General features: G+C 41.5%; 1 protein-coding gene across 2 annotated transcripts in view; it reads right to left on the bottom strand.

Moving 5' to 3' along the window:
• Positions 1-16,567, bottom strand: part of LOC111872581 (endoribonuclease Dicer) — a 45,474-nt gene that overhangs the window by 21,220 nt on the left and 7,687 nt on the right. For both annotated transcript variants that reach the window (XM_023866644.2, XM_023866645.2), the window contains exons 2-11: positions 12,912-13,075; positions 12,662-12,824; positions 12,278-12,579; positions 11,817-12,203; positions 8,966-9,233; positions 7,913-8,043; positions 6,924-7,170; positions 5,255-5,394; positions 5,032-5,167; positions 4,549-4,770 (exon numbers count right to left, since the gene is read on the bottom strand). In XM_023866644.2, coding sequence (XP_023722412.1) covers positions 4,549-4,770; positions 5,032-5,167; positions 5,255-5,394; positions 6,924-7,170; positions 7,913-8,043; positions 8,966-9,233; positions 11,817-12,203; positions 12,278-12,579; positions 12,662-12,824; positions 12,912-13,075 — 2,160 coding nt within the window. The remainder of the gene's footprint in view (positions 1-4,548; positions 4,771-5,031; positions 5,168-5,254; positions 5,395-6,923; positions 7,171-7,912; positions 8,044-8,965; positions 9,234-11,816; positions 12,204-12,277; positions 12,580-12,661; positions 12,825-12,911; positions 13,076-16,567) is intronic.

The raw sequence follows: 16,567 nt of genomic DNA, 5'->3' as shown, positions 1-16,567 counted from the left end.
AGCTCAGAAGTGGTCTCTTTTCTTATATCTTCCAAACAAAATTTGTTAGACATTTTCCGAACAACTCTTGTATGCTACATGTCTGGTCCACTTTCCAAACATCTTACATCACACTGCTATTATACCGTTCCTGTTAGAGACTGCTTGTCACCATGGCATGGTGCATCCTATAGCGCGTTGTGGTGGGGGTTGCTGTGAATATACTGAATAAGCAGTCAGGGACAGCTGACAAGGTGTGGTCCCCCAGCTTGGGGGTTGGGCATGGAACAACTCCTCACCATAGAAAAAAAAAGCTTGTTACGAAAGATCACAAGAAGCCTTAGACCTGGACAGATTCTTTGGATAAACAACCTAAGCGAAAGAAAATGGATGAGATTTGGTACTTGGAACGTCAGAAGTTTGTAACGGGAAGGTTCGCTCAGGGCAGTGACAGAAGAAATATCAAAATATAAATTAGATTTAGTGGGAGTACAGGTCAGATGGGATGGAGGTGGCACCAAACCAGCAGGCAAATATACATTTTTCTATAGAAAGGGGAATGAGAACCATGAATTGGGTACAGGTTTATTCGTACATAAGAGAATCGTATCAGCAGTTAAGAGGGCAGAGGTTGTTAGTTATAGGATGTCGTACATAATACTAAGAGGTTACTGGTGAGATATCATTGTCCTGAATGTTCATACCCCAACAGAAGATAAAACTGATGATATGGAGGGCATGTTCTACAAAGAACTAGAATATATATTTGATAAATTCCCTAAACACCGTAAGAAAATTTTGTTAGGAAATTTCAATGCCAAAGTAGGTAGGGAAGATATTTACAAACCATCAATTTAGAATGAGAGTTTATAAGAAATTAGTGACTATAATGGAGTTATAGTAGTAAACTTTGTAACATCCAAAAATCTTGTTGTCACAAGTACGATGTTACCACATGACAACATTCATAAATTTATTTGGACATCTCCTGATGGAAAGATGCACAACCAAATTGATCACATTTTGATAGACAGGAGACAGCATTCATGTATACTTGATGTCTGATCGTTCACAGCAGCAGATTGTGATACTGACCACAACCTGGTGGTGGCAAAAGACAGGGAGAGACTGGCAGTGAGTAAACAAACAATGCACAGAGCTCATACAGAAGGGTTCAATCTCAAGAAATTAAACAAGATAGAGGATAAAGAGCAGCATCACACTGAAACTTGAAATACATTCGCAGCTTTGGAAAACTTAGAAACTGAGGTGGATTTTAATGGAGTTTGGGAAACTGTTAGAGAGAATGTCAGACTTCTGCCAAAGAGAGTCTAGGTTATTATGAACTGAAGAAGCATAAGCCATGGTTCGATGAAGGATGCTCAGAATTATTAGACCAAAGGAAACAGGCCAAACTGCAGTAGTTACGAATCCAAGCAAAATAAATGGGGATAATCTGAACAATATAAGATGTGAAACCAGAAGGCATTTCAGGAACAAAAAGAGGGAATATCTCAAAGACAAAATTGATGGGCTTCCAACTAACAACAAGAACAAGAACATAGAAACCCATATAGAGGAATAAATGACTTTAAGAGGGTTTAGCAACCTAAAAGTAACTTAGTGAAAGATGAGAATGGTGATCTGTCTGCAGATTCCCACAACATTTTGAACAGATGGAAGAACTACATCTCTCAGTTAGTGAGTGTACATAGGGTCAGTGATGTGAGGCAGAAATATTTACAGCTGAGCTGTCAGTTCTTGATCCTAGCCCTTTTGAGGCTGAAATTCCTACTGCAAAATTGAAAAGGTATAAAGCACCAGGCACTGATCAAATTCTGGCAGAATTTATTCAAGCAGGAGGTGAAATATTAAGTTATAAGATCCATAAGCTAATTCCATTTGGAATATGGAAAATTTGTCTGATCAGTGGAAGGAGTCTATTATTGTACCAGTTCACAAGAAAGGTGAAAATATTGACTGTAGTAATTATGGGGGGATATAATTGCTATCACCTTCATACAAAATTTTATCCAATATTCCTCTCTCAAGGTTAAGTCCATACATAGATGAAATTACTGGGCATCATCAGTGTGAGTTTTGATGTAACACTCAACTACTGATCAGATCCTTTGCATTCGTCAGATACTGGAGAGAAAAAATTGAAGTACAATGAGACAGTACATCAGCTACTCATAGACTTCAAGAAAGCCTACGATTCACTTAGGAGGGAAGTATTGTACAATATTCTGATAGAGTTTGGGGTACCCATGAAACCAGTTAGGCCGATTAAAATGTGTTTAAACAAAGCATACAGTGAAATCCGTATAAGTAAACATTTGTCTGGTAATTTTCCTATACAGACTGGAGATGCTTTATTGCCACTGCTTTTAAACTTTGCTTTATAATATGCCATTAGGAAGGTCCAGGGAAACCAGGTGGGACTGAAATTAAACGGGTCACATTAGCTGTTGGCCTATGCTGATGATGTGAATCTACTGGTGCAGAAACTTCCTTTTTGTGAAGAGGCACTGTGAAGGGAGGGGAGGTCACAGAAAAGTGGGGATAGGCTCGGCGAACGCAGCAGTCATGGAAGTTTCTCTCTAATACCCCTCAGTAGGAAATATGAGGTGGATGAGTGAGCAGTGTGCGTTCCATACTCACTTCGGAATTAAGCCCAGAGGTCTGGTTCCCGACCGGAAATTGATTGTTTTGTGGGTAGAGAACTTTAGGACAACTGGGAGTGTGGTGAAAAAATCATCAGGATGACAACGGACCGTTATGACGACAGAAAATGTGGAGGCAATTCGACAGTCGATTTTGAGATCTTTTTTGAACCAGCTCTTGAAAAAATGCATCTAGGAAATGTCTGGTTCCAACAGGATGGTGCCACGGCCCACACAGCCCGAGCTTCGATGACAGTTCTGAGGGCAAAGTTCCCCAGATGGCTCATCTCACTTCGAGGTGACATCCCGTGGGCAGTGCACTCACCTGATCCAATGCCCTGTGATTTTTTTTATGGGGGTACCTCAAGGCAGAGGTTTTAAACATTGCCCCACAAACCTGCTTCAGCTGAAGAATGTTATTCGGCAGGAAGTAGCCCAAATTCTGGTGCACATGTTGGAACATGCAGAGGGGAACTTCAGAAAACGGTTGCATCCGTGCATAGAGAATGGTGGCCACCACCTTCAAGATATTTTGTTTAAAACTACATGATTTAAAACTTTAAAGTGTGTTATTTCATTAGCTAAACATAAATTTTGTCTATCAGCAATAATTTTTCTTTTATTCGCCTTCAAAAAAGGAAGCTTCTGCGCCCCACCCTGTACCATAATGAAAAGCACAGAAACTTTAACTGACACTAGTAAGGAGGTTGGTCTAGTAGTAAACACAGAGAAAACTAAGTGTATGTTACTGTCTCATCACCAGATTGCAGGGCAAAATCATGACATAAAGACAGCGAACAGAGGTTTTGAAAATGTGGCACAGTCCAGATATCTAGGATCAACTATAACAAATCAAAACCTGATTCAGGAGGAAATTAAGAGGAGACTAAATTCAGGTAATGCTTACTACCATTCAGTCCAGAACCTTGTGTCTTCTCGTCTGCTGTCAAAAAACATAAAAATTAGAATATACAAAACTATAATTTTGCCTATGGTCCTGTATGGGTGTGAAAATTTGTCTGTGACATTAAGGAAGGATCATAGACTGAGGGTGTTTGAGAACAGGGTGTTGAGGAGAATATTTGGACTGAACAGAGATGATGTGATGGGAGGCTGAAGAAAACTGCACAATGAGGAGCTTCATAACTTGTACTCTTCTCCAAGTACAATCAGAATGATCAGGTCAAGGAGGATGAGATGGGCAGGGCATGTAGGGCAAATGAGGGGGAAGAGGAATGCATATAGGATATTGGTGGGTGATATTTTCACACCCTGTATGGGTGTGAAAATTGGTCTGTGACATTAAGGATGGATCATAGACTGAGGGTGTTTGAGAACAGGGTGTTGAGGAGAATATTTGGACTGAAGAGAGATGATGAGATGGGAGGCTGAACAAAACTGCACAATGAGGAGCTTCATAACTTGTACTCTTCTCCAAGTACAATCAGAATGATCAAGTCAAGGAGGATGAGATGGGCAGGGCATGTAGGGCAAATGAGGGGGAAGAGGAATGCATATAGGATATTGGTGGGAAAGCCAGGTGGAAAGAGACCATTAGGAAGACCAAAGTGTAGGTGGTTGGAAAATATTAAAATGTATCTTAGAGACAGGATGGGATGATATGGATTGGATTGATCTGACTCAGGATAGGAACAAGTGGAGGGCTCTTGTGAATATGGTAATGAACCTTTGGGTTAGATAAGATTCTGGGAAGTTCTTGAGTAGCTACACAATTGGCAGCTTCTCAAAAAGGTCTCTGCTCCATGAGTGAGTAAGTAATGAGACTGGCTTTCACAAATGTCAGGAACATATTCATTACAAACTTTGCAACAATGAAAATAATTCAACAGTGATATTGAGGTGAAACAGACACTACCCCAAGTAAATGAGACAGTGAACTCACTTCCTTGCGATAAACTTGCTTGCTCTTCTTGGTTCCAGGTCGTGGACCATCTTCCATTTCTACTTCCCTAAACAGGGGGAAGAGTTCAGGACAAGTCAACAGGGTTTCCTGACGATCACGAGGCAGCAAGTGTTCATTGAGCTCGCCCATTTTGTACAGCTTTATGCAGGTCTCCAAAGCAACGGATCGCTTTGCCAGCTTCTTTGTTGGCATTGCGTTTCCCTTGAGAACAGAAATGTAATCAAGCATTCAGCAACAAGAGCAAACAAAGACATCCTTTGAAGACCAAGTTCGTCTGAATGATATTTAAATACTCAGTTCCACCTCACAGAAAACATGACAAGTCTCCACAACAAACATAACTGGTCAGTGCTATTTATCGTGAGAATCATATGAGACATACACACATGCTGTCTGGACAGACATAATGCAGAGTTTTTAATGTTTAAGCAGTTACAACTGAGCTATAAAGGGTGAACACACCTGAACAAGTTCTCGCAATGGACTGTTCATTGGCAGCTGAAGAAACACAATTCTAGTGCACTTCTCTTTACCTTTCCCTAGGTACCACAATGGTGCCAGCTGTGTAAACTTATCTTGAGGCAGCATGGAGCAGTACCTGCAACATAACGTCACCTATTGCACACACTCCAACTGTCTCTGCTATAATCTGGGTGCTTGGGCACATGCTATGAGATGTCCTTACCAATTGATCAGGGGAATGGCAGATGCAAGAGTCACCTTTGAGCAGGACGTCAGAAATGGAGGGGCCAAATGGTCATACTGCTCTGTGGCAATTTCCAGGTTGTCCGGCTCCTGGCATCCCTCTGTGCGCCCAATGAGCAACTGTAACAGGACCGTCCACAAGTTATTCACACCACAGAATGGGGCTTTTATAGAGATGGTGGCAGACTCAGAGTTCCATGAAAACAGGAAGCTTCCTGAAAGCTTAATAAAGCTTGAGTATGGACAGAGTTAGCAAGCAGTAACTACCTTCAGTTCTAAATGGAGTGTGTGTGATATTGGAGCGAGACAGAAATTACTGCCACTGTCACAATTCAGACTTGTCTAACACACACACACACATAATATAAATTCGTTGCAGATCCTGTTCCTACTGCAAGCCTAAACACCCCCTAAGGATATTATGAAATTTACCACTGCTTCTGCCAATGTGTATAGTAGCCATGGCTGTTGAAGTGATGTGCATACATTGTAGAAGAGTTTTTTGATGTGATTCAAATCTTCATTCCCAAATATCTTTTTATTGCACAACTAAACTTTAATTTCTTAATTTTAGTACTACTCCACCTTTGAAGTTCTTGGCACTGTACGATGGGGTACCCAAAAGAAACTGAACTAGGCTGATTTTCGTGAACAGCGTGCAGCAGTGAAATTCTGCTTTTTGCTCGGGAAAAGTGGAACAGAAACTCTTGAAATGTTAAAAACGGCATACAAGGACGATGCTATGGGGAAAACTCAAGTGTTTGAGTGGTTTTCCTGTTTCAAAAACGGTGAAATGTCAACTGATGACAAACCTCGTTCTGGTCGTCCTTCCACAGCCCGAACACATGAAAATGTTGAAAAAATTCGTGAAATCATCAAGGAAGATCGACAATGGACCATTGAAGAAATTGTGGAGCTGTCGGGAGTGACTTGGAGCTCAGCAGCCAGATTTGTGCCAGTTGGGTGACTGGTTTTTCCATCATGACAATGCCCCTGCTCACATCGCCCTGTCCGTACGACAATTCTTGACCAAAAATGGTATGACCCCTGTTCCTCACCCTCCATACTCACCCGACCTTGCCCGTGCGCCTTCTTTTTGTTTCCTCAAATGAAAAGAGACATGAAAGGAAAAAACGATGGAGGCACTGTCAAGCATCTCAAAAGATGAATTTAGACAATGTTTTGAAAAATGGAATAAAAGACTAGACAAGTGTATTAGTGTAAGTGGAGAGTACTTTGAAGGGGATTGAAGGTTTGTGCTTAAAATTTGAATAAATAAGTTAAAAAAAAATTAGTTCAATTTCTTTTGGGTACCCCCTCGTATACTGTGATGCTGACAAGGAACGCACTGATATCCTGGGAGAAGAATGGGCGCTTGTGCTTGCATATATTTGCAGGCTAGTTTGCTTGTGAAACAGCTGCCCCAGCCACAGGATTGCTCAGAGTGGCTCAAAGCAGACAGCCTGCCAGCTCACTGGCTTCACATCCCGTTGTACCTATTATTAAATTTCACTAACATGATTCATGATATCATATATTTCAATGTAACTTATCAATTCACAGGTTCATGTGAAGAGGTTAACAATACACAGTCTTCCAAGGCAACAGATTAACACAACTAAAGTCCAGATATGTCAAATTGTACTTACAGTCTGCATTGCATTCTCTGTGGCCCTGTAGATGTTGTATTTTGTGTTGAATGGGACCCCAGTGGTGATACAAGGCACCATCATGATATACTGGCTGCTTCGGTGGCGTGCTCTTCCCTTTGACTGAATGTACGAACGGTAGTTCCTTGGCACATCAAACTTTACAACGAGGTTGCACTTCTGAATATCAATACCTTCCTCCAGCACGTCAGATGCCACTAGCACGTTTGTTTGACCTCTCAAAAACCTGACAACCAAAGTGGTACCAAGTGAACACCCACCACCAAAGTCAGTGTTAACAGATCTGGTGATCACATTACTATGCTAGGTTATGACATCTACAGGTATGGTGACTCTGCATGTATAATCTTAACTACAGGGTACAAGATTGATTTCTGTGGTAACAAAGACTCCACGTGTATAACTGAACTGTGCTGACTACCAACAACACTTAACACTGGGGCCCATCCTCCACTCAGATTCCACAGGGGATACCCAAGACAACACATGACATCGTCAGACACAGCACACAAGCTGCAGTCTCTTGCTGCACCAAGGGAAACCTCTAAACAGCATCACAAACACAAATATTGGCACTAACCTTCTGACGGCGCCACATGTCCACTGCCTGCCAAGGGTAACTGCGTTACGCACACAGCACTCCCTAGCATAACAACAATGTGTCTCACTGACAGAGTTCACCAAAAAACAAATTTGGATTAACTAAGGAAATCAACATAAAACCTAGATACCTCAAATATATATCACTCACTTCACAGCCGGCCATGCCCGACTACCCATACAGTTGCCAGGGCCAGGATCCACATGCCACAAGGTTGGTGGCCACATTTAACTGAGAAAATGCATGACATGGCCAGCTGGACTGCGCACATGTGCTGTCACAATGGTGCACCACACTGCCAGCAAAGGTTACAAGCAACTGAAGATTTAAAATTGGTGAAGTGTATTTTATGAACTTAGTCTCCTACCTCCTCATGCAGTCCCGGTTCCATTTCTTTTCCAAAGCACCTTCCCTTGTATCATTAAAAGGGTTATTATTGAACCCAACGATGAAGTCTGGGTTGATGTAATCAAAATCGCTGTCCGCCTCCTTTAGAGCCTGAACACACACACAAACACTGTTACAGCCACTCTATGCTTAGAATGTTGGTCCCTGCATACTGAAGATATAAGTTCATGACATCACACCACAAAAGAAACACTAGCCTGAGAAAACTGCTCATTATCATTAGCTCAAGCGCTGCTGAAACCAAGGGCAATGACATACTGAAACAACAATTCTGACGACAGTGTTTACAAGATATGCTGATAAATGTCCGCATTAGCACAAAATTTATAGAATGTTTGTAGCAAGTAATTTGAAAAAATCAGGCATCCAAATTACAGGAATGAAGGTAAATTGTTCCATGAAAACTGTTTCTAAGGTGAAAATCCATAAATCAAAAATGATATTCCCATTACTTTACAAATGAAACTCATGAACTCATTCAAGAGTCCCACAAAAATCCACCAATCTTTTTAACATAAGTTTTAATAGTAAATATGCATTAAAATAAGGTCAGTATTACTTGTTTACAATATTTATTGTTACAAATAAAACTGCATTATTCTATTCATGTTCACTTTCTCATAGTTAACACAATGAAATACTGCAGCTTGCAGCCACACTTTGCTGTCCTTACTTCCTTTGGTCTATCAATATTTCTTACAATCACTTTCACTTATTGGGGAACCATATTTGGCATAAATAACACAGACACTTATGGATAAACTGTAAGGATCACAAGCAAAACTCACTTTGTGTGATAAAAATGAGGAGTGTGGACAGCCTGGGATGGTGGGAGATGCAATGGGTGGGGATGTACCCTCATATACTACTTACATAATGTCCATTCAACGTAATCATCAAATCTATGCCATGTAATACTCGTACCTTCAGGTTTTCAAACTGAAATTCTGTATAAATCTATAATTTCGCCTATGGTCTCCATTTGGTGGCTCTAATATGTCAATGTCCTTACCTTAAGCAACAAGCATAGGACCTTGGCTGTGAATCGCCGTTCGACAAACACAATGGCACAGGGCTTCATCTTCTTCTTCTCATGCGCAAGGATGCGTGACACATAATCATCACTGAGTTCATTGACACTGCCACCAGAGTCATCATTAACAGTCTCCTTTGGCATTGCACTTCTCAGCACTTCCAACAGAGTCAGCACCTTGTAGGACGAGTATTTGTGGATTTGCGACTTCACCACGCAGTCAGACATTTCATCCTCAAACAGCTTCCTGAGACACCATACAGCACGCATTATTATAGATGTCAGGTGGTGAAAAGTACATGAAAATTCTTAATGTATGTTTTGTTCCTCTTTTCAATGTGCTACAACCTGAGTGATTAAACTTTATAATGTGCACAAATTACAAAGTTCCTTGTTATGCAATTTTCTCCATTTTTCACTTTGTCTCTCTTGACCATAAAAGTTTTCAGATAAAAGGTCTGCAAGAACACTGCCGGGATTTCAAACACCTGCAACTCAAGAACCAAAAATACACTGGTACTTGCAGAGTCAGGATAAATTCAAACAGGTTTACTGACACCAGTTATGTGAACAGCCCAGCTGCAGTTAAAAGACAGCAGCTGTGAGGACATGTTTTGCAAAGTCAGTGCAATGTCTACCATCCAACAGAAAGCACAGATCATGTTATGTTATGCAAAACTTGAATTCATTATTCGACTTCATGAATTTGGACATGGTGTGAAACCACCAGATGACAAGAGACAAGGTGTGGATTGTGTTAGCCATGCTTGCATATGGAGTTCAAAGAAGTTAACCACCAGAACAAGTGCACAGTTACAGACACTGTAAACAACAGTCCACAGAATTCTTCAGAACAGCCTACATCTAAAACCACAGAAATTACAGGCAGTCCAGAAACTTACAGCTTGTGATAAACAGCTTAGATCACAGTCTGTTGTAGACATGAATGCACAAATTTCCAATCATCATTATTCAACACACATCATCTTCACTGCTGAAGCAAAATTTCACACACCTGGACATGTCAATCACTATAACTGCATCATCTGGGGCAGTTAGTCTCCCAGAGAACATTTAGAACATGAATGGCACAGTCCTAAAGTGAAACAGCAATGTGTGCTGACACACAAGTCACTGGCATGTTTTTCTTCAATGATGACATCATTAAAAGCAATTAATTCTTAGAGACACTGGAAAATGCTGCTGCCGCCGCCTCCCTCACCATCACTACCGCATTATTCAACTGAATTGTGCACCCCTTCATTATGATCATGTCCGTGGTTGTTTGCATGCATATTTCACAAGCTAACAGATAGGAAAACAATTGTGTGGCTCCCTTGTTCTCTTGATCTTATGCCTCTGGCAAGAGGTGGACTACCTGAAGAAAACCGTCTTTTGGGATGTGGCGCTGTGTATAAATTGTGTTAACCGATGTTTTGGAGGAACGTATCGCCTCCATCTTCAGGGTAGAAGACAAGAAGAAATCCGTGGGCAAACCAGTAGAGCAGGTGCAACAGACTGAGTACAGTCGAGTAAACACAGCTGTATAAGAGAAGGAGAGAGTGTGACTACATATGGAAATAGTAGAGAGGGGGAGGGGAAGGGTCTGGTGGAATAGCCAGCAGGTAGTGCGCCAGAGCTGGTATAGAGTATGTGTTAGGGGGAGAGAAGGGAAGGTTAAATGGAGGGCATTAGCCCTGTAGCTCGGGGGCTGCGATGGACCTGAGTGGCCTATAGTGTCTGCTGTATTTCGGAGGTTACTTGAGGGAACAGATGAGAGGCTTCCATGACTTGCTGAGACACAACGCCACCTCTCTGTTCACATTGTCAGGATGGAGTTCAATCTCAATGGCCTCCCTAATGATGCGATCCATATAACAGGTCTTAGCAGCGAGGATGGAGGTATTCTGAAGCTGAATGCGGTGTCCCAAATCGATGCTGTGTTCAGCAACAGCCGACTTGTCTGGATGTTCGAGACGGATGTGCCGCTGATGCTCCTTCAACCTTGTGTCCAGGGCACGCCACAGCTCAAGCGGCTAGTTGATGTCTTCCCACCTCGGCAACCCGGTTCAGGTCAAGTGGTATTTGTGGTGGACAAAGTGGCACTGGGGCAGGTTTCCTCCGAGTACTTCGGTCTCCCCTGCCAATCTTAATTCCACCAATTGCTCCACAATCACCCTCACCTATCACCTGGGGCTGGTACAAAAGGCCAGAAGTGGCTGCAGTACAGGGACTTAGTCCCACCCCACGAGCAATAAAAAAAACCTCGTGTCCACAGAATGGCCTGTCTGCCCAATATAGATCTTGCCGCACTCGCATGGGATACTGTATACAGCTGGTGTCCTTAGTCCCAGGCTATCTTTGGCTGGCCGGAGGAAACTAGATAATTTCTTTGGAGGCAGGCCCATTGATCTGATGTTCACTCTGGGCTCTGGCGCACTACCTGCTGGCTATTCCACCAGATCCTTCCTCCCCCCTTCTCTACTACTTCCCCATGTAGCCACACTCCTTCTCTCCTTCTCTTATACAGCTGTGTTTACTCGACTGGACTCAGTCTGTTGCACCTGCTCTGCTGGTTCGCTTGCGGATTTCTTCGTCTTCTATCCTTAAGACGGAGGCGATATGTTCCTCTGAAACGTCGGTTAACACAATTTCTACACAGTGCCACCCAGAAGAAGGCTTTCTTCATAGTCACCACCATGAAAACCTCAAATGTTACACCCAAATATCTGTTTCCATTCCTAAGCTATAGGTGCCTGAAATCCAAGTGTTTTCTGTTGGCAGACCATGTATTTACTATTGTTGTGTTCTCTCATTAAGGTTACATTACCTCACTGCCACAAGGGTAGTGATCAGTGCCATGAACACATTTTTCGTGAGGCTCTCCTGTGCCTTCTTGCGCAAGCGCTCAAACTGTATGATGTGCGCAAGGCATGCCTGACTGCCACCAAACATCCCCAGCATCTCAATGTGAAAAATAACATCTGTGAGAAGATTCTTTAGCTTCTTGTTCATCTTCCCCTGACTTGTGTCCATGAGCACTGTGTTGGGTGGTCGTTCATGAGGTGGCACAACTTGGTCACATTCAAACTGGATGCTTTGCACAAACTCCTGAATATTCTTCAATAGTTTAAGCCCCTTCTCCAGAACTGACAGGCCTGGGGTCTTCTTATCTATGCTATACTTCACCACCTTCTCAGTAGGATTTGTAGAGTACCTGCAGGCAACAAGAGTAAACTCAATCTCTGGCTAAACACAGATGTCAATGAGAGGTAATACAAGAACTCATACCTGTCCACGAGAGGCATGTTCTCACATGTAGCCACCTTGCTCAGGAACGTTGTCTCAAGGGACCGGACCTCTTCATCGACACGTTCAGGTTTACAGTTGCTGTTAAGCAGGGTGGCTGTCAGTCCAAGAATACGAGGCTGCAGTTCTGGAGGGCAATGCTCAAACTGCTGCATAACCTGTCGCATCGGTTGGTCATTTACGGCATGGTGGCACTCGTCAAATATGAGCAAGTTTATATCCGACAACTTTATGTAACCATGCAGCAGAAGGTTCAGGAATATCTGACATGTCATCACCATGATCTGCACAACAAGCACAGCACAGGTATAGCACACCAGTCACCACAGAGGCAAACTGCAGAACACCTTCATCTGCTCACCTTACCTGATGGCCTAACAACTCCTCCTGCCACTTCTCTTTGGACCATAAGTCCACATTCAGATCCCCAGAGTACTCCCCCACACTGTGATGTGAGTGCCGCCTGATGTATGCAGCCTGTTGACTCACTAGTGCCACTGTATTTACCACAAAGAAGGTGTGCTTGCCCCTGAAATAAAAGATAAATACATAAAACTGGTAACTAAACAGAAGCAAGGAAAAAAAAAAGGAAAAAAAAAACCCAACAAAAACTCACTTGTCAAGGCTGGATGACATTTCCTTGATAAGCATCACTGCTATGAATGTTTTTCCTGAACCTGTTGGGAGGTAAATGATGGTGTTCTGCACCTTTGCGATGTTCATCAGCTGCTCCTGATATGGGCGTGGCCTGAAGTCATCCTGCTTCTTGTCAATGTTCATCTGCAACAGGTCATATTATTATTAGAACACTGTCTGCCCATATTAGTGACAGCATATACAAAAATGTCTATACTGTGAAACAAAGTGCACAATAACGCAACACTGTGGAGTATTGTAAAGTCTTACAACAGTGTCCAACTGAATGACCAATGAAAGTGTGATGAGAACACACTGGTGCAACATGGTCTAGCACATATCTCAGTCTTTTCACTGCTGTGCTCTTCTGAATTAAAATAAACTGCTAACTATTGGCATTCCTGTCAGACCAGTTGCAGTAACATAGTCCCAGCCTGAGCAGCTCAAACAAGGAGCCAGAACTGAAAAAGTTTGGGGGAAAAACAAAACCATCCCAATTACATACAGAATGGTTCAACATGCAGTAAGGAGAGATCTGAAGTCACACTGCTTTTTCCAGATGGCAGCACACAATTATGATAATCTAAACCACAACATGTTAAAGTTACTTTCAATTCACTCACTGATCACTCACTCATGGAGCTGAGCCCTTCTTGGGAAGCTGCCAATTGTGCAGCTACTCAAGAACTTCCCAGCATTTTACAGAACCCGCAGGTTCATGACCATGTTTACAAGAGCCCTCCACTGGTCCCTTTCCTCAGCTAGATTAATCCAATTCACAACATCCCATCCTATCTCTCTCTCACTCTCTCTAAGATCAATTTTAATACTGTCCACCCTCCTACATTTTGGTCTTCTTCCATCCAGCTTTCCCACCAATATCTTATATGCATTCTTCCTCTCCCAAATTCCTGCTACATGCCCTGCCCATCCCATCCTCCTTGACTTCATCATTTTAACTGAGCTTGGAGAAGAGCACAAGTTATGAAGCTCCTCATTATGAAGTTTACTCAAACCTCCTGTCACTTCATCTCTCTTCGGTCCAAATATTCTCCTCAGCACCCTGTTCTCAAACACCCTCAGTCTATGTTCCTCCCTTATAGTCAGAGACCAGGTTTCACACCCATACAGAACCACAGGCAAAAATTACAGTTTTGTATATTCTAATTTTTATGTTTCTAGACAGCAGACAAGAAGACAAAAGGTTCTGAACTGAAGGGTAGTAACCATTACCCAAGTTCAGTCTCTCCTTAATTTGATTTGTTTCATTCTGGTCCATCACGGTAACAATTACAAATTCAAATTACTCCGTCCAATGTGACATAAAAGTTTTACTACATGAAAACCTGTCAACCCTTACATGTTTCGGTCCTCATGGACCATCTTCGGAGGGAACATCATTACAAGCTGGAAACTACTATCACAGTAGGTGTTTTAATTTAATTACATACACTTGTCCTATAATGCACAGTACGCATAAAATCAAACGTTTCACAATCACAGCAGCTTCCTGGTATTGTAAAGTTTTTCAAAAAAGTTTTCTAGATGTTGTTTAAAAACTTATTGTCAATAGTTAAAATTTTATAAACCACGTAGGTTCGTGTCCGTACTCCTAGCGTCCTTCTTGTATGGGGCAGATTTTGTGCTGCTGTGGTAACAACACAGCTAGCCACGAACAAACCCTGGACGACATTGAGAGCCTCCTTATAAAGATAGACAGCGGCACAAAATCTGCCCCATACAAGGATGATAGGAGTACGGACGCGAACCTACGTGGTTTATAAGATTTTAACTATTGACAATAAGTTTTTAAACAACATCTAGAAAACTTTTTTGAAAAACTTTACAATACCAGGAAGATGCTGTGATTGTGAAACGTTTGATTTTATGCGTACTGTGCATTATAGGACAAGTGTATGTAATTAAATTAAAACACCTACTGTGATAGTAGTTTCCAGCTTGTAATGATGTTCCCTCCGAAGATGGTCCATGAGGACCGAAACATGTAAGGGTTGACAGGTTTTCATGTAGTAAAACTTTTATGTCACATTGGACGGAGTGATTTGTATTTGTCTTCTTAATTTCCTCCTGAATCAGGTTTTAATTTGCTATAGTTGTTCCCAAACAACTGAACTGTGCCACATTTTCAAAACACGTTTCCTATCTTTATGTCACGATTTTGGCCTGCATTCTGGTGACGAGACAGCAACATATATTTAGTTCTATCTGCGTTTACTTATAGACCAACCTCCTTATTAGTGTCAATTAAAAGTTTGTGTGAGTTACTTTCAATTACTTCATAACATACAAAAAATTACTCCACTCTATGGATCATATTCCATACACATTACACATCGCATGGCCTGCACCTGAGCTCTCGAGGCAAGAAGAGGCTCACACAGCTTATTGCTGAGAGGGTTGTTGGTGGTCATGCGTCAGGTATAAGCGATATTACTGTTATAACCAATGCTAGGGCATCTCCTTTTTTAGATAAAATTCAAAAGCACCAAGATGCCTAACATATATTAACTGCAGTCCAGCAGTCTTGGATATTCACAGACAAAATGCAGAAACATTAAATTCAATAAATATCTTTCACCAAAATATCAGAGGCTTGAGAAGCAAAAGTGATGAATTACTACACTCTTTTGAAATAAGACAACATAAACCCTCACATATTATGTCTAAGTGAACATCACAGGGTTGAACAGGAATTGCTGCTCCTCTCAATGAATGGTTACCTGTTAGGCTCAAGTTTTTGCCAAAAGAGCCTACAGAGGGGAGGAGTGTATTTTTGTTAAAACAGATCTACATTTCAGTAAAATTGATATTTCTCATCACTGCAAGGAGCAAGACTTTGAAATCTGTGCAATACAGCTAGTAACTAAAACATCTCACCTAATTGTATTAAGCCTGTACAGAGCCCCTTCAGGAGAGGTTAATGAATTTCTAACGAGACTAGATGCAACTTTAAAATATCTGTACAATCCAAAGTCTGAGTTTATAATCTGTAGAGACATAAACATAAACTATTTAAATGAAAGCAGTCAGAAAAAACAAGTAAACTCTTTAATAAGGACATACAATCTGTCACACATTCAGTAAATTTTGCAACAAGAGTTCAAAATTTCTCAAGCACAGCCATTGATAATATCATTATAGATAATGCAAGGTTAAGCTCTTGTTGTACATCTCCTACAGTCAACGGCCACTCTTACCATGATGCTCAGTTTCTTACAGTAAATAATATTATTGCAGAAGTAAATTTAGCACCCCTGAAACAGAGAGCCAGAAAAATAACTAGTGAAACCATTTCTCAATTTCAACATCTATTAGAAAATGAAACGTGGGAACCTGTTTTCAAAAATAAGGACACAAATTATAAGTTTAACTCTTTTTTATATATAATTCTAAATACCTCTGAAGCTAGTTTTCTTATGCAGAATAAAAGACCACTGGATTACACAAGGAATAAAAATATCTTGTAAACATAAAAGGCGTCTGAAGAAAGCAGTCTTCTGGGATTTGGCACCGTGTATATGTGGTGTTAACCGACGTTTCGGAGGAACGTATCGCCTCCATCTTCAGGGTAGAAGAAAAAATATAAGAAATCTGCAAGCGCATCCAGGAAATATG

Source organism: Cryptotermes secundus, unplaced genomic scaffold, assembly GCF_002891405.2.
Source record: "Cryptotermes secundus unplaced genomic scaffold, Csec_1.0 scaffold1276, whole genome shotgun sequence".
Lineage (NCBI taxonomy): Eukaryota > Metazoa > Arthropoda > Insecta > Blattodea > Kalotermitidae > Cryptotermes > Cryptotermes secundus.
The sequence above is the reverse complement of the archived record's forward strand: the minus strand, read 5'-3'. Positions and strand labels throughout refer to the sequence as shown.